Genomic DNA, 23,937 nt, shown 5'->3' on the forward strand with positions numbered 1-23,937 from the left:
GTGAGACCCCTCCATCTCAAACCAAAGCCCGCCTTATCCTGCTCTTCATGTAATGAGTCAAATACCACAGCCAATGAAGGGAGGTGCATGTTGATTAAGCCATAGGTCAAGAAGTACACTAGAGGTGAAGGGAGTTTACCATGGCAACCTCCGCCTCTACCTTTCCCAGTCTAATTAATAGAGGAGCAGCCGGGTATGCGGCTCCTATTCAGCTTCAGGTTGAGTGCTGACAGATGGGGAAAGTGTCGGACGGTGGAGCTCTGAGACAACAGAGAACATTAAACCTGATCGCTACCACACGTGTGCAGCCTATGTTTCTACGTGTGTGTGTGTGTGTGTGTGGAAGCTGAAAGTGAGTGCTGACTGCTGTGGATATAAAGGTGTCTTTGTTAAAAAGAGAACCACTCCACTCTTCAATCAAACGTTTGGCCTCAGGGTGTGAAGGGAGCTTAAAGGGAGTTAGAGCTCTAAAGCGCTCCTCTTTTCACTTGTACACATTCCTAAAGACATGTATTCATAAATGCACTAACATAAAGCGCAGTAGAGTTATAATGTAATTTGTTTGTGCTTAGCTGATCACGTGCAAGTCCCTGACAAAGGTAAACAGAGAAGCTACATCATGCTTGCTAACTTGGGAATCTGCAGCATTAGTTTTACCGTAAGGCGATCGTGGGTAAAATGGTGTGGTTTCCTTCTGTGGGATCTCCTGGACTTTGCCGTACAGCTCACTGGTGGAGGCCTGGTAGAACTTGACACTGCTGGTCAGACCACATGTCTTGATGGCATCCAGGAGACGCAATGTGCCCACGCCGTCCACGTTCGCTGTATATTCGGCCAAGTCAAAGGAGATCTGGGGGGGGAAAAGAAAAAAAAAAAGAGGTTTTCAAGATCAATGATAAGACCTATCTTAAAGTACCGGTAGTAAGGTTTCTCTTTATATCCTCAGAGTTGTGAAATCACGATAGAATGAATAAGAACAAACCTTTTTTGGATCATGATGCAGGAAGTAGAAAATGTAGTAACATTACAGTTAAATTACAGAGTTATCTAAAAGCAGCTCTGCTGGACAAGGCCGTCACTGGTAGGCTGAAATGAGTGAGGCCCTGCTCTTTGATATGTATGCATGATTGCATGATTTAAAGTTGATTTATGCTTGACCCATTAGAGCATCCAGACCCCAAATGTCAAACTGCACAGTCTGAATTTTCCACATTGTGCACAATTTTTTTTTTTAACTATGCATAAATATAGCTAGTAAATATCACCACCATCAACAGATTGCAAACAATTTTAGGAAGGAAATCATTGTCACTCATGGATGACAGGCATTGAAAAAGTTGGAAACAACAGTTTTTTTCTACTTCTACTTGTACACAGCAAATCCAACATGCTCAAATTAACACTGTAAGATTTGATTTTAACACTCTTGAAGTGTCTATATGGGTCCACACCAGAGAGAGTTAATTTGACTCTTTTTGGAGAGTTGGCACCGTAACTCTTATTTAGTGTTAAAAAATAAATCTTTCTGGAGTTGATAATTTAACACTTAATTACACCAACTCGGTGTTAGAATTGGAATATTAACACTCTCATGGAATGTTTTCCTAACTACATAGGAGTTATTCTCTAAAACTAAATGCTGGAAATTTTACTTTTCTGAACATATAAAAATCCCTTGGGAAAAATAAATAAAGAAAGAAGCAATGTTTGTTCTTTTCAGCAAATATTTATTCCAAAAGTGCACCACAATTAGAAAATGTTTTTTCAAAACATGTAACAATGTGGAACAATATACATGTTCTCACTTTTATTAGAATTTTGCCTGTCAAAAGGTCTGACATAGGTGAGTTTCCTCAACAGAACAAATTATTGTTTGAACAGCACTTTCAGAAAGACCAGAAGCTTGTAAGTGAGCAACAACAGATCCACACATTCCAACAAGTGACTTCTGTGTAGTAACAGTGGGAGTTACACAAAGGGACACTTATTTGTCAAAACTGTAATAACATGGCAAAATTACATATAGGTGGAGTTTCAGACAGAATACATACATAACCATTTTTTGAGTATGGATCCTGAAGATATGGAAAAAGAGTTGCAATCCCCAGGGCATAGTTAGTCCGAACACTTATGGGTGGGATCCTCCTTTTGAAAACAAAAAGAAGTATCACTACTCTGGTCAGTGAATACGGATTTCTTTGATCATCAAAAGAGTTATACCCATGAGATTCTATCATATCTGCGACCAGTATGTTGACCATTTGCCGACGAGTTGCATCTGAGAGCGTTTTAGTTTTGTGATATTCATTGAAGATTTCTTCACCCTTTGAGTTTGACCTCAGGACTGTATACACCATCTGTACAACAAAAATACATATTCTGATTAACCTCTAGTAGCTGGCCCAAAGGCTACTGCTTTTGAAATTACTATCAACACCAATAACTGGCTATAGGCTTTGCTTCTGACCTGTTTTGCATCATCACGATCAAGCTCTTCTTGGCCCTTTTTTCTGTTCTTTGTACTTTTGAGGATAAGAGTTGAATCCGAAGAACAAGAAGAAGCAGGGGATGAGGAATGGTCTGACAGTGAAACTGGTGATGTTGGAGTGACAAGAGGGGTGGCCTGCACTGATGATTGTAATTCATCTTCAACCAAACTGATCTCAATATCTAGAAAACCAAAAAGCCATGTGCATAAATTACAATTAGACTAATGCACAACAAAATAATTGTATTTGATATGTATTCAACAGTATTCTTTAACTCAAAGAAATAAAACTTGGGTAGGATTTTTTTTTTTTTTTACATTGCACCAATATTCAAATATGAATTAAACATCATAAAGGAATTTACTCCATATTATTATGAATCAGTTTTACCTGTTGCTAGCTGCTTTTGGTATCCAACCATGAAAGCTCGAACCCCAGACCTTAGAAGTTCATCAAAAATGTCTGAGTCAACTTCAGTGTCCGAGGTATCAGTCAGGACGAGGACACCTTCTTTGAAGAGCTGAATCTCACAGCAGAATTTAGCCGTTACTGAAAAAAAGAAAACTGAAATTAAATTTAACTAAAACATAAAATAAAGCCTTACTATAAATTTGTCACATTGGAGATTAATTTACACCACTTTAAATTTCATATGAATACAAACAATCTTGAAGAAACTGGGAGTAATAAAAGCATTCATCACTTTGTGGAACTTTAATGTACTGTAATGTACTTTAATGCACTCCCCTATATTCCACCTTTACAAGCATCTCCTGTGAGGAAATTTAATAAAGATTATTTTTGCACTGCTGAACTGCATAGACAATCAGTAAATTAATTGTTACTTCTGTGAAGCCAGTCATTTTGACTATCAGGCTATCACCAAAGCAATGTGGCTAATGCAACGTAGCAAATGTCTATCACACGGCTCTATTTTGACTCAAACAACGCCATAGAGTTAGAAAGCAAATAAAATATTTAAACCATCCGAGAGAAATTACTTACCAGGCTGGGTAAACGGGTCTGAATAACACTAAATGGAGACTGAAGTTTTCCTCAGCTTCGTTCGGTACCTGTAGCATTGGAGGCGGAGTCTGTGAATGTACTCTTTGGGTGTCAAATCCACTGTAGGAGTTCAGAGTTGATAGACGAAGTGTTATTTTTTTCCATTTTAACACCTCCAGATTTAGTATGTAACACTATTTATTTAACACTCTGTTTTAACTCATAATATGTGACACCTCAGAGTTATATTTGTTTAATATAACTCTATTAAGTGCTAAATTAACACTGCCTTTGAAGAAAGTCTACTAACACCATATTATTTAACACTTTTGAATTTGCTGTGTAGTTAGATGTTGCCAACTTTTGGTTTCTGCCAGAGGGGGATTTACCATTAGGACAAACTAGGCAGTTGACTAGGGCCCAAAGTTCCTGGGAGCCCCATAAAACTCCTTTTACATGTATGGGTAATACAGCTATTACTTATTTGTGCACATTAATTAAGTTTTCATTAAAATGCCATCAGAATGCTTATAATATTGTGTCTCAGGACCCACCACATTGGATCAGTCAATTTGTTGTGCATGTGCGGAAAGGTCCAAACAAACAAAAGCAAAACATTTGAAAACAAAACGGAGAGCATTGTTGCCAACTTAGCACTTTTCTATCTATCGACTTTTAAGACCCCTCTAGCTCTTTTATTACAAAAAAAAGCTTAGCGACAAATTTAGTTACTTTTTTCTGCTACTGGAGACTTTGGCGACAACATATAAAAGCGCTGATCGCTGCTCTCCAGAGCAAGTAGATTGGTAACCCCACCTCCTGCTTTCCTCTCTCTTGTCTTCTGTCATGATTCATGCAGCTATAATTTCATGCAAATGAAAAATGGAGAACAGATAAGCAGATCATGGCCTGTCTACAGGGAAAAGAAAAATGGGTTATTTACTTTTGTCTTCGCCTTTTTGGAAACACAGGAAAGAGTAATCAGCAAAGTGAGATTAGTGATTGGAAAAAAATCAAAAATTAATTCCTTTTGAGCTGAGCTAATTGCCAACACGAAAAGAAAAAGGGACAAAACAAAACATACAGAGGAAAACAGCAAGAAAAGGGATAAGAAGAGAGGGACAGTGGAACAAAAAATGTATGTTTAATCTATAAAAATGTTCTCTATCTGTTGTCTTTCCATTTCAAAGGGCCCCAAGCCTCTTTTTGCTTAGGGCCCCAAATTTCCTAAATCCACCCATGGTTTGTGCCTTACAGTCACTGCTAGATTCCACCAGAATATTATGAACATAAGGGAAACGTTGCATGAAGAATAAAATGTTTTTTCAAAGACATGCCCATGAAAGCATTGGCCAAGTGCAATAGATTTGTATCACATAGAATAATACGGTATAGTTAACACTCAGCTTCACTTAGATTTGCATTAAATGAGTTCAGTAAATAGATTTTGTCATTTTGACATCTCTTACACAAGCAGCTTGTAACACTTTTCAGTTTTCACTATAAACAACATCTTCATTGCACGTTAACTCTTCAAGTATGCAGCCGACTCCTCAGATTGAGCATAATGTGCGGAAACTATTAATGAAAGTCAGTTGAGCTTCTGCATCTCTGATAGGGCTGGCTGATTCATCTCGCTATTCCCTGTAGTCACTCACCAAATTCCTCCTTTCATATTTTTCCCATTTCTCAGAACCCAAATCAGTCATGTTCTCTCATGTTACCTTCTCCCCTTCTTTATAGGGCAGTATTGGCCTAGTAGTTAGTGCACTTGTGCTCTGAAAAGGTTGCAAGTACCCGGTTTGATCCCCACAGCCTCAACTCTGGGTTCCTGAGCAAGAGCCTTAATCCCAGACTGCCCCCCGGGCACCGCACAGTGGCAGCCCACTGCTCCCCAAAGGGATGGGTTAAATGCAGAGAGTGAATTTCACCATTGTGGGACAATAAAGGGATTTACATTACATTCTTCCTTCCTCAGAAAAGTTTATTGACATAGCAAAATATGACACATTTACATTGAATGCTACATTTTCTTGAACCCGGATAAATATGTTGGACTTTTTTTATTTTACTATCATTACATAAAATGCATTATTTACCATTAAAACATTGCCAGAGTGAGGCCTAACCGTATTATGAGTGCCTGTGTTGTTGCATAGCATGAAACAGCAAAAGCTCTGCTGCTAGATAAGCGTTGATGATGCGACAACTTCTGTTTATTTCCAGTTAACTTTAAACTGGCTTGGTGCTCTATATTAATTAACACATTTTATAAAATAAACACAGTGCAGATGCAGGTGGATACTATACTGAATTGAGTTATTGCATTGTTATTAGATGAAATTTTTGTTTTGCTAATATATATTTGGACACTGGATTTTGGGACAAAAGTGCTACTTTTTAAATTTTCGCTTTCATTAAATAGTTTCATTTGTTTGTTTTTTTTGGGGGGGGGTTGTCTTTTGTTTTTTTTAAATCAATTGAATATTATGCTTGGCTCTAAACAGTCGAAAATGTAAATAAAAAAAAAAAAACACTCACACAAATTCTCCATGAACAAATGTTGCTCCTATAGTTAAATAGTTACTACTACAGACCATTGGAAAGAATAAAGCTAACCCTTCAGCTGCAAACAGTGAAAATTTAAAGAGGGAGAACTTAATAAACACTTGGGGGGGAGAGATTAAATCTAAATTAGAAATGGCTGTGAGCAGGAACAAGTGTCTGTGTAACGACGTGTGCCGTGAGTGTGTGTGTCTGACAGTGTGCCAGCTCGGCCTCAGGCCCCCAATCAGGCGTGACGGTTAAAAGCCGGGCAGGTTAGCGGTCACCACATCTGGTGCGAGCCGCGTGGGCCACAACTAAATGGAGGAAAAAGCTCCAACCCTTTAGTGCGTTCACACTAGCACTCCACACACGGTAAGATAAAGACCCCTTATTTAAAGCTGGGACCAGAGAACACTGGGCCTCTATTTCCCTCACGACGTGCACACACACACACACCATGAGGAGGTTTAATCAGGTACAATCACACTCTGCAGCTCAGAGTAATTACCTGTGACGCTCCACTCATGCTTTTGCTTTGCATTCTGGCATTTTCATTTATATTTACATAAATTACAAGAGAATGTGAAGTGAGACTTTATATACAGAAACAGCACTCATGACATAAAGACAACCCATACTGAAAACACCAGCGACTGGTAAAAAATCTGAATCATTTGGGGACAGAATGCAACATGCAGCTTTCCATGACGCCACCATAGAGCAGATTTTTTTATGCAGCTGCTTTTTTTTTTTTTTTTTTTTTTACAACTTTTGTCAACTTGTTTTCCATCATTTTCTGTAAATATGAGAGCCAAAAAGCTCATAATGCTCCATTTATCCACAGTCAAATGAAGATAACAGACTGACCACAGTTTATATAATCTGCTTCTGAATGCACATAAAAACACAAACGGAGCCAATATCCATGTGTAATCAGAGCTATGACTGTTTTTATATTGTTATAAGGACACCATTAGTAAGTTATTGTTCTATTTAACAACAGAACACATTTTTATAAAATAGCTGTGCACCAATAGGGCTTGGGCGTCATGACGTAATTACTTTGCGTGGCCGCCAAGTTGATGGCCTCCTTTACCGCTGCTCAGACTACTGCCTACGACTACCGCGTACTGTACTCCCTCTCAGCCATGTTTTAATTTGATTAATTTCACCTTAACTTGATTTCAACCATGGTAAACTGTTGATGTATTGTGGGCTGTAAAAGCTTAAAACATGATCGCCATGGGAAAAACATAGAAAATGGGTTAACTTTCAGACGCTTTCCTGCCTGGAGGCGCTACCACAGAGACCAAGTGTCAAAGACAAAGAGTCGTCAGCTAGCTTGGAGCTGTAATATGACCAAACATAACTTTCCACAATATCCCGATGTCAATGAGAGTGTGTTCCCTGCATTTTCATTCTGGTAAGTTAAAGATGCAAGGTTTTATTTTATAGTCTACAGTGTTTCTTTCCTTCAAAGTTGGGATCTTTTATGGGAAAATAATAGAAACGGCAGCGGGAAAAGGCTCAAATACATGAGAAACCCGGAGGGTTTAGGGAGGGTTGGCAGTTAACGTTACTAACTACACCTTTGAAACACATAGCAGCTAGTTAAACGTACATTATTTAATGTGTCCCGGTAAATTCCAGATCCTTTTCGGGATTTTAACATCTTTTTTCTCTCTACTTCTACATCTCTTCATTCAACAACAACGTTGTATCAGAGCTATGTTTATGTTCGCGTAGCCCTCAACATGGCCGCCACGTCCCACAAAGCAAAGGGGATCCCAAGCCCTATTTTTGATGCGTTAGCATGTTGCAGCACAGAACTCAGGCTTGGTATGCAATCTGGCTTCTGTTTTTTTTCTGTTTTGTTTTTTTGATGTTCTAATCTGTTTTAAGCTTTAAATGCACTTCAAATATTGTGTGGTGACATGTTTTAATAGAATATGGGGGTATACCAACCTGAATTATGATGATTTAACAGGTATTACAATAATCAATCTCAAAGAGGCAGACAGAGATAACCATTTGGGTTTGATATAGGGTTGAATTAATCAGATTCACGGGTTATTGAAATAATCTCAACTAATTTAGGAATCGATTATTCGTTAACTGGAGTATAGAAACTTCCTTTAGCTGAGAGAGAAAAACCCACTTAGAGCAGTAATTATATAAAATTGTAAAAAATAAAAATAAAAAATACATGTGTGTCAATATTATATATCTAGAACTCCTCAAGGGGAAAAGTTTTAGTTTCACCACTTAGGTTTAATTTTGTAAAAAGTATTTTTTAAGGAATGTTTGGCTATCCGATTGTTAATTGATTAATGGGAAAAAATAATCAAAAGATTAATTGATTTGCAAAAAAATCATTAGTTGACACACAACAATGTACAACAAAAATGCAAACATTTTATTTCTAGCAGTTTCTTTTGTGTGTTTTACAATAAGATGGCAGTTAACTGAAACAAATATCCCTGAGGTGTGTCTCTCTGTGACACTGCCGTCAGTGTTGGGCAAGTTACTTTGAAAAAGTAATTAGTTAAAGTAACTAGTCACTTCTCCCGAAAAGTAAATGAATTACTGAGTTACTCCACAATAAAAGTAACTAGTTACTAGTAAAAGTAATTATTGTGTTACTTTAGAAAATGGGATATATGAAGGTAAAGTGTGTGAAGACACACATTACCTTCCATTGATTCCATACGTGAGATTTTTTTTTGTATGCTACAAACTTCAGGATTTTCCCCAAATAAGCTCTGCCACAAAACCATTGAAAGGTTTCAAATTACTTGGATTTTTACATTCCAATATAAAGCCAGAGTTAGAATGAGTGCTTCACATGAAACATATTCAAAAACGTGAATGGGCGAGTCTATGCTGAAATGTCAAATCTGCTACACTGATGTTTCTGTGTGCTATGTTCTGAACCAATTAACCTTGAAGTGATAGAAGGTAAATATATCATCACTATTATGGAGGCAAACAATAAGGTACTGTCCTGAAAACCATAACTTAATTTTCTCAAACCTAAATATCAAAAAAGAGAAAGAGGCAACTCACAAATATTTGATACCACAAAACCACGTATGGAAGGTAAAGCACTCTTGTTTTCTGCTACTACATCCTACAGTGAAAACTCCTTCACCAACAAATTGCTGTGTGTGTTTGGCCACTTTTCCTTCTGTCTTCCTCCACGGTTGAAGTGCATTAGACACACACATGCAGCGGGTATCAAAACCAGCTGAGAAGGGCATGGCCCAGGGCTCCTTGACAACTTAAATCAAACAAATTGCTTTAATGCCTCCATTCTCTATCATTATGTAAGGCCCAGCCTGAGCGCTCAAGGTTTTAAGGACAGACCTCTGTGTACACAGTGAATGAGTGTGTGTGTGTTTGGGTGCTGGGGGTGGGGGGGTGATTGTGACTGCTGGGCCTCTCAGACAACCTCCCAGATATTCTTATGTTCTGGGAAGCCAGCCAGGCTCTGTCAGCTTTTTGGGGGCTGGTGGGATGGGAGGCCGTCGACAAGCAAACATTTCGCCTGACAGCACGGCAGCTATTTGAAAGCTTCTAAATGTACAGGATATATTTGCTAGATTTGGCGGTTTCACTTCTTTTGTGCTCGCACAGGGGCCTGTTGAAAAGCATGCCTGAAAACGTGGAATGTTACTCCTTAAGTGTGTAAAGGTATGCGAGTGTGTGCTCACTGACACCAGTGTGGCCAAGAGTCATGACATGTGTATAAATATGAGGCACATTAATTCAGCTGTGGCCTCTGCATTGGTCAACGGCTTTACACCCACAAACAAATACAGACTTTTATTGTATAGACACATGCTTTGGAGTCTTTAAAGGAACTGTGTGACAATCTGGAGAACCATTCAGACGTTCACATACAGTCTTTATAAAGATTAAATAGTTTTTTTAATAATTAATTTTACTCATCTTTTCTTTGATGTCCAAAATAATAAAGGAACTAATTTCAGTCATATTAAAATCAAGAGGAAGGAATAACGTTTAAATTAACAATTAATCTAACCACCACAGCTGCAGACGACATACAGCTCTACATTATGATGTCACCAGGTGATTATGGACCCATTCAAGCTCTGGGTAAGTGCATAACATAAATCTACCCATGATTATACCAAAATTATCTTCAGCTGAATCAGAACAAAAATGAAGTAAGATTTTGGACCAAAAGCAGCTTTAGTTAATACAGCTAGAAATCCTTATTAGGCTGAAAATCTGAAGCAGTGACGGACTCAGACCTGAACCTTTAGAGACACATAAAGACTGTAACACAGTCAGTATTCTATTACCTACAGAAAAAATCCAGGAATAATGGACTAATGTCTCAGCAGAAAATTCAGAAACTAATTCATGTTTGTCTTTTGTATAAATGATCACTGCAGCTGGGTCTTCATAGGTCGGCCTGAAATGTTGGTCCAGAATGCTGCTGCCTGCATCCTCACCAAAACTAAATAAATGCACTTAACCCTGGTACTATTGTCTTTACATTGGCTGCCCTTATTTCAGACAATAGACTTTGAAATATTCTGAATGGCTGAGCTCCAAAGTCCACTACAGACTTGCTGTCAGTGTATGAACCACACAGACCTCTCCGGTCAAGTTCGCTCTGCATACCCAGAACCAGATTCAATAATTGAGAAGCACATATTTGTTCTTATGCTCCACTAATCTGGAACAAAGTTAAAAAAAAACTGTAAAAGTGCTGAAACCTGAAGATGTTTTAAATCAATATGAAAACGTATTTGTTTAGAGTGACCTTTGACTGTTATCTAAACATTACAAGTTAGGCTTCCAGTCTAATTTTTTATTTATTCATCAATTTTTCTTCTTTTTCTATTAATAACCTTTTTCTAATTATTCATTTTTATTCTCTTTATTTATACTGCCTCTATGCAAATGCAGTGTGATTTTCTGTTATTTTGTTCTCTCATGTATTTGTATTTGTATTGTCTTGCCACTGAAATATGCTTGATTAATAGATTTGCCTTGCCAAGGTTTCTAAATGACATTAAAAGAGCCATACATTACAGACATTCCACCAGTAAGCTTCTGATATAATTCTGTTTATATAGGGTAATAGTTTTTCTCTATTAGAAATGGTAGAGATGATTTATATTGGCTGGCTTCCTTGAGTGAAAGGTTTTTAAGCCAAGCTTTAAAAAGGTGTATGTTTGTGATCACCATTTGGTTGGAATACCTTTGTCAAACAATATAGCTGACTCTTAAAATATTAGCATCATAATCATATTTGAAAACTGCCGCATCTTTTTATTCTCATGCTCCAGCTTAAAATAAGTTCAACTTTTCTCCAAATTAATTATGTTTGTTCATGAAGGATGTTCCAAATCATTATTGTGCTTGAATGTGTTTATACTATGGCAGGTTATCATCCTCTGAGTCTATATTAATGTTAAACTCACTTTGTCGACTGAAGGTGTTTCAGCAACTTCCACTTTAGGAGAAGTTACTGCCTTGGTTGTTTCCAATTTCTTTTATCTGGAAATTTGTGTCCTATCATCAGAGGTCAGACTTTGTATTTGATGTTTTAAACTTGGAGGCAATTGGGTTGTCCAGATTTATGTCTGAAGCTTGGTGATTACAAGAGATGTTTATGCAAATGTTGGAATGTGGGTTTTAACATAATTAGATTTTATCGGAAGAGTAGCAATATTATACACTATATTGCCAAAAGTATTTGCTCACCCATCCAAATTATTGGAATCAGGTGTTCCAATCACTTCCATGGCCACAGGTGTATAAATTCAAGCACCTAGGCATGCAGACTGTTTTTACAAACATTTGTGAAAGAATGGGTCGCTCTCAGTGAATTCCAGCGTGGAACTGTGATAGGATGCCACCTGTGCAACAAATCCAGTCGTGAAATTTCCTCGCTCCTAAATATTCCACAGTCAACTGTCAGCTGTATTATAAGAAAATGGAAGTGTTTGGGAACGACAGCAACTCAGCCACGAAGTGGTAGGCCACGTAAACTGACGGAGCGGGGTCAGCGGATGCTGACGCGCATAGTGCGAAGAGGTCGCCAACTTTCTGCAGAGTCAATCACTACAGACCTCCAAACTTCATGTAGCTCAAGAACAGTGCGCAGAGAGCTTCATGGAATGGGTTTCCATGGGCGAGCTGCATCCAAGCCATACATCACCAAGTGCAATGCAAAGCGTCGGATGCGGTGGTGTAAAGCACGCCGCCACTGGACTCTAGAGCAGTGGAGACGCGTTCTCTGGAGTGACGAATCGCGCTTCTCCATCTGGCAATCTGATGGACGGGTCTGGGTTTGGCGGTTGCCAGGAGAACGGTACTTGTCTGACTGCATTGTGCCAAGTGTAAAGTTTGGTGGAGGGGGGATTATGGTGTGGGGTTGTTTTTCAGGAGCTGGGCTTGGCCCCTTAGTTCCAGTGAAAGGAACTCTGAATGCTTCAGCATACCAAGACATTTTGGACAATTCCATGCTCCCAACTTTGTGGGAACAGTTTGGAGCTGGCCCCTTCCTCTTCCAACATGACTGTGCACCAGTGCACAAAGCAAGGTCCATAAAGACATGGATGACAGAGTCTGGTGTGGATGAACTTGACTGGCCTGCACAGAGTCCTGACCTCAACCCGATAGAACACCTTTGGGATGAATTAGAGCGGAGACTGAGAGCCAGGCCTTCTCGTCCAACATCAGTGTGCGACCTCACAAATGCGCTTCTGGAAGAATGGTCAAAAATTCCCATAAACACACTCCTAAACCTTGTGGACAGCCTTCCCAGAAGAGTTGAAGCTGTTCTAGCTGCAAAGGGTGGACCGACGTCATATTGAACCCTATGGATTAGGAACGGGATGTCACTTAAGCTCATATGTGAGTCAAGGCAGGTGAGCAAATACTTTTGGCAATATAGTGTATCTATAAAAGCTACTGAACCTAAATTTAAAACTTTATTTGTTTAAGTCTGAAGTAAATATGTTGCAAGCGCTTTATAAATTACAAAGATGTGATGCAGTGAGGCAATGAGAGCGTGCAGGAAAGCTAAATAAAGAGTATAAGTAGAATGAGAAGGAGGATGAAAGGAGGAACTAAAAAGGAGAAATGAGAAAGTCAAAATAGAAGGTGAAGGATAACAAGATAACAAGGAGGAGATGAAAGAAAAGGAGGATAAAAGAAAAAAAATGAAGTGTAAGATAAAAAGATGCAGGAATCAAAATTAACAAGGGGTGGAGAAAGAAAAGAAAAGGTTTGAGCAGGAGGAGAGGTCAAACATAAGAGAAACAATTAATGGCTGGTTAAATATGACAAGGAAGTAGTAAAGCAAAAAATAAAGAAATAAAAAAAAAAGTAAAGACCATTTTCTACTTTATCAATAAAGTTGTTGTTTTTTTTTATATGACCCAAAAATTCAGGAATGCTTACTGTCTTTGAGCCACTTTGGGTGGGCTAGCTCACCTGGGGCTTCTTTTACTTCCAAACAAGGGTAAATCGTTTTCAGCTAGAACATTTCACTAAAAAAAAAGTCCATGATATACCCTGAAGGTGGAGTCAAAAAAAGACAGAAAAAGGTGACAGAATAAGGAAAGGAGTGTGTTATGCTTCTGTGTGTGCAAGGGAGGCTGTGGAGAGAAACCACAGACAATTACACCTTTACTCAACACGTTGCAGGCCAACCTAAACTGGAGCAGTTGTGTGTTCTCAAAGACAAACATCGTAGTTTCCCTCCAGGACAGAGCAAAACCCCCACAGCGGAGCTCAAAGTCAACACCAAATGTCACAATAAGTTACGAGAGGAACGACGATAGAGGCCGATGTGACGCAAACTTTCCGTGTTTTCCCAAAACTGTAGCCTAAGCTACTGTTGCTGTATGCTAGCCCACGCTGACAGCACACTCTGAAAACAGAGAAGCATCTCCATCATCATGAACCTCTGAGGTGTGATGAAACATAAGGGAGAATCTATTTACCTCCAGCGTCTTCTTGTTGGAATGTGTCACTGCATAAAAACACAGAGTTAAAAAAAAACAAAAAAACTAAAATACAAACATAGGATGTTTATGAAACCATAAGTGAGGTGAGACCAAAGTAGTACAGTAGTTGCATCATCTAGCTAGAATGCATTTTTCCTCGTGGGTTGTGTCGCTGGGAACCCAGGTCTGATTAAATGGGCCATAACGTGCAGTATCACTCCCTACTCTGATAAACATCAGATGAAACCACGGCGTAAGAATATGATGAGGAAACCTTTAGCAAAAAACTGTATAGAGAACAGGGAAAACTAAAGATGCCAACTCTGTGTCAAGATTTTCACAATAACATTCCCTGTTACAAAACGAATTATGTTTTGGGATTAGGATTAGATAGGATCTTGGTGACATGATTTATTGAGCTTTAATTAAAGTGCACCTGAAGGAAGCCCAAACAGTGAGTTTATTTATAGCATCCACCTAAGATTGCAGACGATAACATAGCTGACATGCTTCAAATGTTCCACAAGTTTTTTTTTTCTACCCAGATCAATGACATGCACAAAAGGCAGCTAAACAGTGTCCTCTGGAAAAAGAGTTTTCCCGTCGACAGATTTGTTCCGTTTTTGCAAAGACACTGAGCTGTTTTAAAATAAAGAAAATGAAAAATAAATATTCCAAACCAAATTAGCTGTTTATAATCAAAAAAAGGAACATTTTTGAGGGATAACTTTGACAAGCCTGATTACTGTTTGATTTGTAGAATCACAAATTCACTAAAATTTTGTCTGTCATAAATATCTCAATTGCAACACATTTTGTCCAGTTTAACCTCTATCTCAAAACATTACCAAAAAACTAACCCATAAAAGAGGGTCTGTTTTCCCTGATAAACTGTGAATATGAAAACTTTATAGTTCTCTACATGTCCCAGTCATTACCTTGATTGTTTAAGTCCTGCTTCCACCCGTTTCTGTGGTACCCTCCTCATATGCTCACTCATTGTAGTGAATTTATACTTTGGATCAGCACTGGTATTGGCTAAAAAGATATTGTAACATCACCTGAAAAAGACGACCTAGTTCTGCCATTGTGGGGCATAAAGACATATTTTTCTCTTACAGGCTATTCCGTAAAAGTAAAAAAAAAATCACTGGACTCGGTTTCCAAGATTTGAAAACGTTTCGCCACCTCTCCAGGAAGCTTTCTCAATTCAAATGTCTGGATCCGCAGTGAGTTTGAGTCTTATATAGACAAGGCCTTGTATTGCTTGGAAACATGCAAATGTCACAGGTCTTTGTAGTTAGCCCTCACTGGCAACAAGTTAAAAACAATTGCAGTTTTTTTAGAAGTGCAATGTCTGTTCTGTTTCTTTCCTTCCTGAATGCTAGTGGCAGTAAACCAAATGGATATGTAGTTGAAATAAATGACATTACAATACAAAGTGCAGTGGTTTAAAGATTCATCAGTGCAAAGAGAAAAACACTTTTTAAACAAGTGTTTGGAAGAAGTAATGTTAGTTGTACAAAAAAATATGGTGCAAATAAAGGGCCATAAAGTTCAGTTCTTTGCATGTGTGATGCAGAGTCTAAATCAGAATTTAACATTGATCTGATGCAATAAGGAAAAAGCGGTTCCAGAACCTGCTGGGCCTGCAGTGCATGCTGCTTATCCTGCGGAGCCTTCTCTCTCAGGAACTGATGGGTCACTTATGACGATACGGGCTCGGGATTATGCATCGCTGTGATTAGATGCCATGTATTGAGGAAAGAGCCCCAATGATCCTCTCCGCTGTCCCCCCCTACTCTCCTCACGTTCTTCCAGTCGGAGGTGCTACAGTCTCCACACCTCACAGAGAGACAGCTGGTCAGAATGCTCTCCATGGTACTTCCGTAGAAGGTCTTGTGGAATGGTGGAGGTAGATGGGTCACCTCATCCTCTGCAGGAAGTACAAGTGCTTCTGTGCCCTCTTGACCAATGACACAGTTCACACAGCCTGTAAACACCATGTCTGTGATGGGAACACCCAGGAATTTGGTGCTGCTAACCACCTCTACAGCTGAGCTTTTGATTAGCAGTGAAGCGTGGTTAGGCAGGCCGGTTCTTCCTGAAGTCTACAATGATCGACTTTGTCTTCTCCATGTTCAAGATCCGGTTGTTGTCGCTACACCAGTCCCCCAGCTGCTCCACCTCATCTCTCTAGTCCAGTCTCTGATGATGTCCACCATTGTTGAGTCGTCTGCAAACTGCAAACCACGTCTGCAGGATGAAGGTTTCTACCCTCACAATTTTTTAATTCAGAGCAAAGACATTTGGTCAGTGCTGGACCTCTGGCGCTCCACCACTTCCTAAAGCTTAGGGCTGGGCGATAATTCAATAACGATATATATCGATCGATAGACGTGTGACGCAATAGAAAAAAAGAGGGTCGATAAAAGTTCGATAAAAAAGAAACGCAGTTTTCCTTCCTTCTCATTGTAGCCTAGCATGTAGGTTTATGCTAGTCACTGCTTCCTCCCAACCAATCACAATCGCGGACCCAGGCAAGCCATCACCAAGCGCCGCCCTCTCAAACCACAACACAGAGCACATGAAGATGCAGCAAGGAGAGGCGGAGGAAATTGTTTCAAAGAACGGTTTTTGTAGTTCGGCACTCTGGCAGTATTTCGGTCATGGCAAGTCGGACCAAAAACAAACCACAGTCATCTGGAAAATGTGTAGGGAACCAGTGAAAACCAAGTCTGATAACACAACCAACTTTTTTTTTTTTTTTTTTATCATCTCAGCCGCTCACACCCGCAGGAGTACGAGCTGTGTAGGCCCCGACGCGGCTCTCCTCCGAGGAATCTTCGGGAAAATTTATATATATTTTCAGTTCTGGGCAGTTTCCCACGTAGTTCTAACAATTGAGATAAAAATGCTGAGGGGCCAGAAACTTCAAAGTAATAACTCAGGTTAAAGCAGGAAACGGGGGGCGGCGGCGGTGGGGGGGGCAATTATTTATTTGTTATATTTATTTTGGTCCCTTTTCTGGTCACTTTAGTTTATTCTTTGTCAGTATTTAATAACATAACTCAGGTCTCTTAAGTTATTTTTCTTTAAAACAATTCTGTTATGGTTAAAAAAGTTGGTTAAATAAAGATTTAATTCGAAGTCTGTGTTTGTGTTTTTTATTAAAATTAAATAATTTAGCAATATTATAAAAAGTCCAGGCAGAGCTGCACATAAAATATGGTTTCAAATCTTTTCAATAATTATCGATATCGATCAATATGTATTTTTTTTTATCAATAAGCTTTTTTTCTATATCGCCCAGCCCTACTAAAGCTTTTGCCTTTTCGCCTGGTCCGCATACGCCACGTCCTTCAGGTGATCTGTCCAGGAGAGTGGTTTAAATCCGTTGACCTGAAGGTTGCATAGTTTCATTTTTCGATCCACACAGAACACAGAGATCTCCAAGGAGTTTACTTTGGCTCCTTGGATTTTCCTGAGATACATGAAAGCAGCATTGAGCCCTTTGTACCGGTTAGGGGTAAAGATTTTGCTGTATCTAGACTGGCTCATCTGTGCCCCCTCCCTGCGGGCAGCAGACAGGCGACTTTGAGGGTCCTGACCTATGTCGAAGCTCTGGGGTTAGCATTGAACAGATAGAAGAGCTTCCTGATATCAGCCCAGCAGGCGATCTTTATCTGCATGGGCTTGGATTCGGTGTCAATGCTGGCCTGACTGACCACAGAGAGAACGGAGAGGCTGCTCTCCTTAATCCAGTCCTTCCAGGTGTGAGCAGCACTCCAGTTTGACACTGGTTTAGACAGCTGGGGATGCTGGGGATGCTTAATCTATGCTCCTTACATAGATTGTTCAACAGTCTACTATATATGGACCCCTAGTTGCACCGGCAGAACAGGGTGCTGGTGACTCCAAGCAGTGCAGTGCTTCTCCACCGTTGGCGAGACAGAGCGTATCTGTAATTAATAATTAACTGAGAGTTCCAATTTCTTATTTACCAATCATACACAATATGCATACATTTTTTATGCAGTAAACAGGAAGATGCAACACTGCTGTTAATGAAAAGATTCTTTCGCAAAGCAAGTTATTTGCAAGTGTATCATTTTAAGTTCATCGTTTCTATAGTAACCTTCAGGTAAACCTCCTAAAATATCTACAAACCACTCACTAAACTAACAGGTTTGCCAAACAACTATGGGATACTGTTACATTTCTATAAATCTGGCTGCCAAATAATGCACTTGAGCAAAGTAAGACCTTGAGAGAGGTAACTTTATGTTCACATCTCAAATTTCTTTACCTGATGTCTGGTCCTTTGTGCATACATTGGTAATCTACACTAAGAAATAAATTAACCATCATGTAAAATCAATTTATGGAGCCCTTTTCCTTTTGGTCTACATAAATGCTTCCAAGAACCAAGCATCTTTATGTGTGCTATAAAATAAATAGAAGCGGTCCATTTCCCAGTTTTGTCCATGTTTGCAGCAATAAGCCAACAATTTCAAATTTTAGCACAGCTAATTATCCTCACGTGTTTTAAAAAGAGGAATACGTGCCAAGTGTTTGCAAATAGTAACTATAAATAGTCTGTCTGGCTTCAACTCAGCTTTGAGATGGAAATTTTCACAAATGATGGCTTTTGTGGTTCATGGAAACCAGCTACAAAGACCTGAATTGCTTCAACATGATTTCAAAACAAGGTTCATCCCTTATTTGTCCAGGTTGTTCTTTTATTGTGGCCATTTAGTTTTCACACAGCCCTATGATGTGATGCTTTGCACAAAACTACTTAAAGAGAGCTTGGGATACAGGATTAATGAGATCCACTTAAGTGCTTGAAACATAAAAGACAGTTTAGCGTGTACATTACTTTTTCTAAATCTCGGATGTGCACATGGCAGAGCATGCATCCATCCGCTAATCCACCACCCTCTGATGTTCACTCATCATTGCAATTACATCTCAATCCCTACATTTTTGTGTCTAATTACGGGCATTCTCTGCACAGTAAGTGCAATTGTTGCTGCAGCTATGACGATGAACACAAACATGTACACGGATAGGGTGAATCTAGAGGAGACAGACAGAAGTGGGGAGAAGTGCATTGAGAGAAGACTGTGTCAGGACAGGTAGACGGAAAGTTGGAGATTGACTGTCAAATTCAATAGTTTTGTCAATGCATCTGGAAAGTCCCCCGCCTGTCTCCCTATTAACCTTTCTCACTCCTTTTCTAGCTGTCTGCACGCGTTAATGTCTGTCGATACCATGATCTGGACAAGTGGTGGTTATTCGTTTAACAGCTTCAAATTATTTCAACTTTAAAGCGCAGATTATGAGGAGTGTCTGATGACCTTTTTTTTTTTGCTTAGATTTTGTATCTAAGCCTGTTGATGGAAATAAAAGACCATAGTTTTTGCTAACTTCAGCTGTTTTCATCTTCACCGCTGAGGACTTTAACAGAAAACCACCCATAGTCGAGCATAGGGGTGAAAGCTTTGCTAGAAGCCGATGGAATCTTGCAGAAAAATTCTCCGATGCAATTATTTAATGTTGTCTTGAAATAACCCTTAGTTGGTTGAACAAAGTTTTGAAGAGAGTCAGAAATAATCTGGGGTCAGCTTTACTGAAAATGTCCATAAAGTGTCAAATGTAAAGTAAACCAGGTTAATGAATTAATCTATTTCTGTCACAATGAGCAGAGGATCATCTAGCCAAAATTAAGCTAGCAGGTTCAAGTTAAAAATAGCTCTTTTATTGTGCGCACTATTGAAATCTGTCCTCTATAGTTCACTCTTTCCTTTGCAGGCTGCCACTGTGCAGCTGATGAATTCTGGGGCTAAATGTCTTGCCCAGGAACCAGGGAAGCAAGTGTTATGCAATCACCTCTAACCCAACTCTCCATCATGCCCTTTAGCCGTCAGTACCAAGGTTACAAATCTTTCAGTTCTCACCATAATTTCCATAAATATTTGCATAACGACATGTATTGTTGGTTTTTCAAAGAGCTGACAGCAGAGGTGGATTCTTGCACTTCATTCCTTTAACACCGGATCAGGGAGCCAAGAATAGAAGCTCCCTGGAAAAGTAATTCAAGAACAGAAGAAGCCTCACATTCTTTCTTTGCCTCAGTCTGCTCATCTTCCCTGCAGACATTTACCACCAATCATTCATTGCTACCCTGCAATCATAAATACACATGAAAACATAGCAACAAGCCCTATAGCAGTGAGCTGAGGTCATGCCCAGGAGGATTCTGTGGATGAGTCCTCCCTAGGTGAGGTTAATGAAACACAGGTAAGGTTCTGTTTTCTGTGACACTTCCTAAGAATCTCATAACATTATTTTCATGAAAGGGTTCCAGTTGTTTCATTTCCCTTAAAGCAGAGGTGGCTTGGAGTTGAAACTCAGTGAAACTCAGCTTGGTTTGGAAAGTCCATGATCAATGACAAATGTTAATGGAATCAACATAAATACGTCATTTGCAGTTTAAAACACTTTAATATTTAATGATAAAAAAAATATATGTATATTCTACGAAACATGGAGGTTAGAATCTAGTCCAATAAAAAAAAAAAAAAACTTAATGTTATACAGTGCCCTCCACAATTATTGGCACCCCTGTTTAAGATGTGGTTGATAGCCAGCTTTATGAATTACCCTGATGGCTCTTTACATTTATTTGTTCCACCTCTTCTCCATCTTTTTTGACATTCACATCTATATTTCTTTTATAATTTCCAAACAGCACAAACTCTCCGGATTCAAGGACAACTTGTTTTTCTCAAACCAATTGTTTAGTTTATTTGTTTCTGGTGTCATTTCACCCAGGAGCTGCTATAAGCTCTCAGCTCTACAGAAAATATTTCTATCATCAGTAAACAAAATAAACTTGAATACCTTAGAAAGGTCACATAACATGTAGAGGAAAAAATGCATTGGTTCCAATACTGACCTCTGGGGGACACCACAGACAATGTCCAAGCATGAAAACTGCTAAACATCAATTTACACAAAGCTGTGAAGCTCTGTGATGGAAATCCATACTGACTTATCACTTCAAATACACCACATTTAAAAGACCCCTTGCAGAGGGCAATGGACATCACTATTTTAAAGGATGCATGGCGTTAATGTCTAGCAGGGTTGAGTTTCTTACGAGAGAAACCCGTTTGTTCTGGACAAACGAAAGAAACTGGAAGAAAGGGATTTTCTCCATTTCTTCCAGAAGAAACTAGAAGAAAGTCTGGCTAATAGATCACATTTTGGAGAACTGGGATATTTCCATTGAAAAATTAACTCAATATATCCACCAGACTACAAAAAGGACAAAATCTCTATGAGAATACACACAGTGACTCCAACTATATAGTTGAATAAGTGTATGTAATACACATCTAGATGAATAAATAACTATTGGTCACAAATAAATTAAAAACTGTGTGAAAACCAAAATTACACAGAACAGCAGCAATATAGGAGTAAAATACAGTTCGGTAATCCAACTCTTGCCACGTAGCATTCGGAAACAGAATACAAGTTTTGCAGCCTTTGCCACCAGAGAAACACCTTTTGGGAAAATACATAAGAAAATTAAATATTTACTACAGAAGTTATAATTTATTAATAGCCTTTAAATGGTAGGTCAACACTTTCTTGTATACTCAAATTACACCAGCTGGCTTTCTTTTTCTTTAATTTCTTCTGCTATTCATGCCCCCAAAACACCCTGGATTATAGATATTGAATCCCATCTCCAGGTTATTACTGAATTTGGGCCTGCTTAAGACAAACTGTCATTTGTATTACCAAAAGAAACAGAACTTTCTAGTAAATTTGGCCTTCCAAACATCTTCCGGAAGAATCTGGAAGAAACGGTTTCTTGAACATGGAAAAATCACGGAAAATCTAGAAGAAACTAGCAAACATGAATGTTCAATTAATTAACTTAAGAAACCAGAGGAAATAAGTCTCATGAGACCACAATATTATAACTGCTTAAGAATATCTATTTAGGGGGTGCAGTGGTTAGCGCACACGATCCATGTACAAAGGCCTTAGTCCTCCTTTGATGTACTTGCAATTCAGTTCAAACTCATAGGACAGAGGAAAGATAGCCAGCTGCTGTTCAGTAAACTCGCAGGCCAGCTTTCCTGATTCTCCTCTCTTATCAGTGCATGCCACTCAAGTGTAAGACTAGGGTTTAATCCGTACCTCAGTGATAACAGCAATCATCCTTATATATTGTTGCAGGTCAGGACTTTGTTCCACAAGGAGGCAATCCTCTTGCCATGCTCTGCATTTTGATAGCCGAAAAAGCCCAAATATCCCTCCAATGGTTTTCCAGCGCAGTACCACTCCACAGGTTTTTAAAAAAGCCAGAAGAAGGATTTTTTTATGTACAAAGAAAAGAAAGAATTTATTGTATTCGGACCTGATTATCTCAAAAAGAAGCATCTTAGTCGGTCACTTTATCTGGACAGCATTAAACTGGCCTATGAAACAAACAAAAAATCAGTATACAGTAAATACCATATTTAACAGGTTTCTAGTTTCCCTCTTTCACCTCCAGAGTATTGAAAAATATTAGAGGTATCCTATCCAAAAGTGATGCTGAAAAACTTGTTTATGCATTTGTTACTTTATGGTTGGATTATCCACAAAATACAGGTTAACGCCTCAAACTAGAAATTTGATGATAATTAAAAAGAGAGATTAGATCTTTTTTTAACTTCATTGGTTATCTTCCTGTTGAAGTAAGGATACAATTTTAGATTTTTCTTCCAACATATAAAGCCCACCAAAGTCTAGATCCAGGTTGGTTCAGATATCCGATTTGTTCACTAACAGAGCGCTGCAAAACTGCAGCTTTACCGGTGGTTTCTAAAAGTAGAACGAGAAGCAGAACGTTCAGACCAGACCAGTTTTAATTCATTAGGCAGACACATTGTCTACTTTTAAGTCTAGACTTAAAGCATTCCTGTTTGATAAAGCTTATACGTAGTGCCTCAGTGATACAAAGCTATCTCTATAGCTATGCTGCTGTAGACTTAGACTGCTGGAGGACATAAAGCTCACTTTTCCCACTCTGCAACATTAAATTTTTCCTGGACAAGTTTTCATTATTTGTTATTTAAAATGTTATTCTCCTTCTGCTTCATTTTTTTTTTTTTTTGTAATAGTAGTTCCATTTTCCTGGTGCTGCTTAGCAGTAAAAACATTCTAGAGGGAGGCATCAGCTGGGCCGCTGGTGTAAATGACTTCAAATACATGCAATAGAGTTGTTTTTTAAATGTGTAGTCCCGTTTCTCTCCTAGACATAGCTATAAGGGAATTTGCTAGGGCTAATTGTAAACCTAACTCCACACCGATGGATCTGCTGGCTCAGTATGAGCCAATCCATTGCAGGAATCCCTGATACAAAGTTAACACCTTTAGCACTTTTGCTACATGCTCATCCAGGAGGAGCAAGATCTGCAAAGTCAGTGACGTGATGCAATCAGAAGGGTAATTCTTAAACAGAAAACTTTTAACCAATCTGTCCGTATAATTTGATTGTATATGTTGTAATGTATTTTAAGATAATGTTGTAAATTCATACTACATATATACATAAACTAAATTGGAAATAAAGGAATGTCTGGTTGTTGCTTTTTCTTCTTTTTTTAACAAAGTATGTAACTATGTATACTTACTTACATGTAATTCCTTTCAGTCTTGTTTTGGCATTGTTATCACTCCTTTGTGTGTCTTTCTCTGTGTATAATTTCTAATTATCTTCACTTTTATTTTTTTATTTTCTTTGTTTATTCCTCTGCTGATGTAATAATGTAAATTATAATAAAAATAAGTTTTTCTATACTATTCAGATCTACTTTCAAATACATGCCTTG

General features: G+C 38.7%; 1 protein-coding gene across 1 annotated transcript in view; it reads right to left on the minus strand.

Moving 5' to 3' along the window:
- Positions 1-23,937, minus strand: part of gmds (GDP-mannose 4,6-dehydratase) — a 253,457-nt gene that overhangs the window by 164,764 nt on the left and 64,756 nt on the right. Inside the window, exon 5 of the mRNA XM_038291751.1 lies at positions 658-850. Coding sequence (XP_038147679.1) covers positions 658-850 — 193 coding nt within the window. The remainder of the gene's footprint in view (positions 1-657; positions 851-23,937) is intronic.

This window comes from Cyprinodon tularosa, unplaced genomic scaffold (genome assembly GCF_016077235.1).
Source record: "Cyprinodon tularosa strain WSP-4 unplaced genomic scaffold, ASM1607723v1 ctg30, whole genome shotgun sequence".
Taxonomy (NCBI): Eukaryota; Metazoa; Chordata; class Actinopteri; order Cyprinodontiformes; family Cyprinodontidae; genus Cyprinodon; species Cyprinodon tularosa.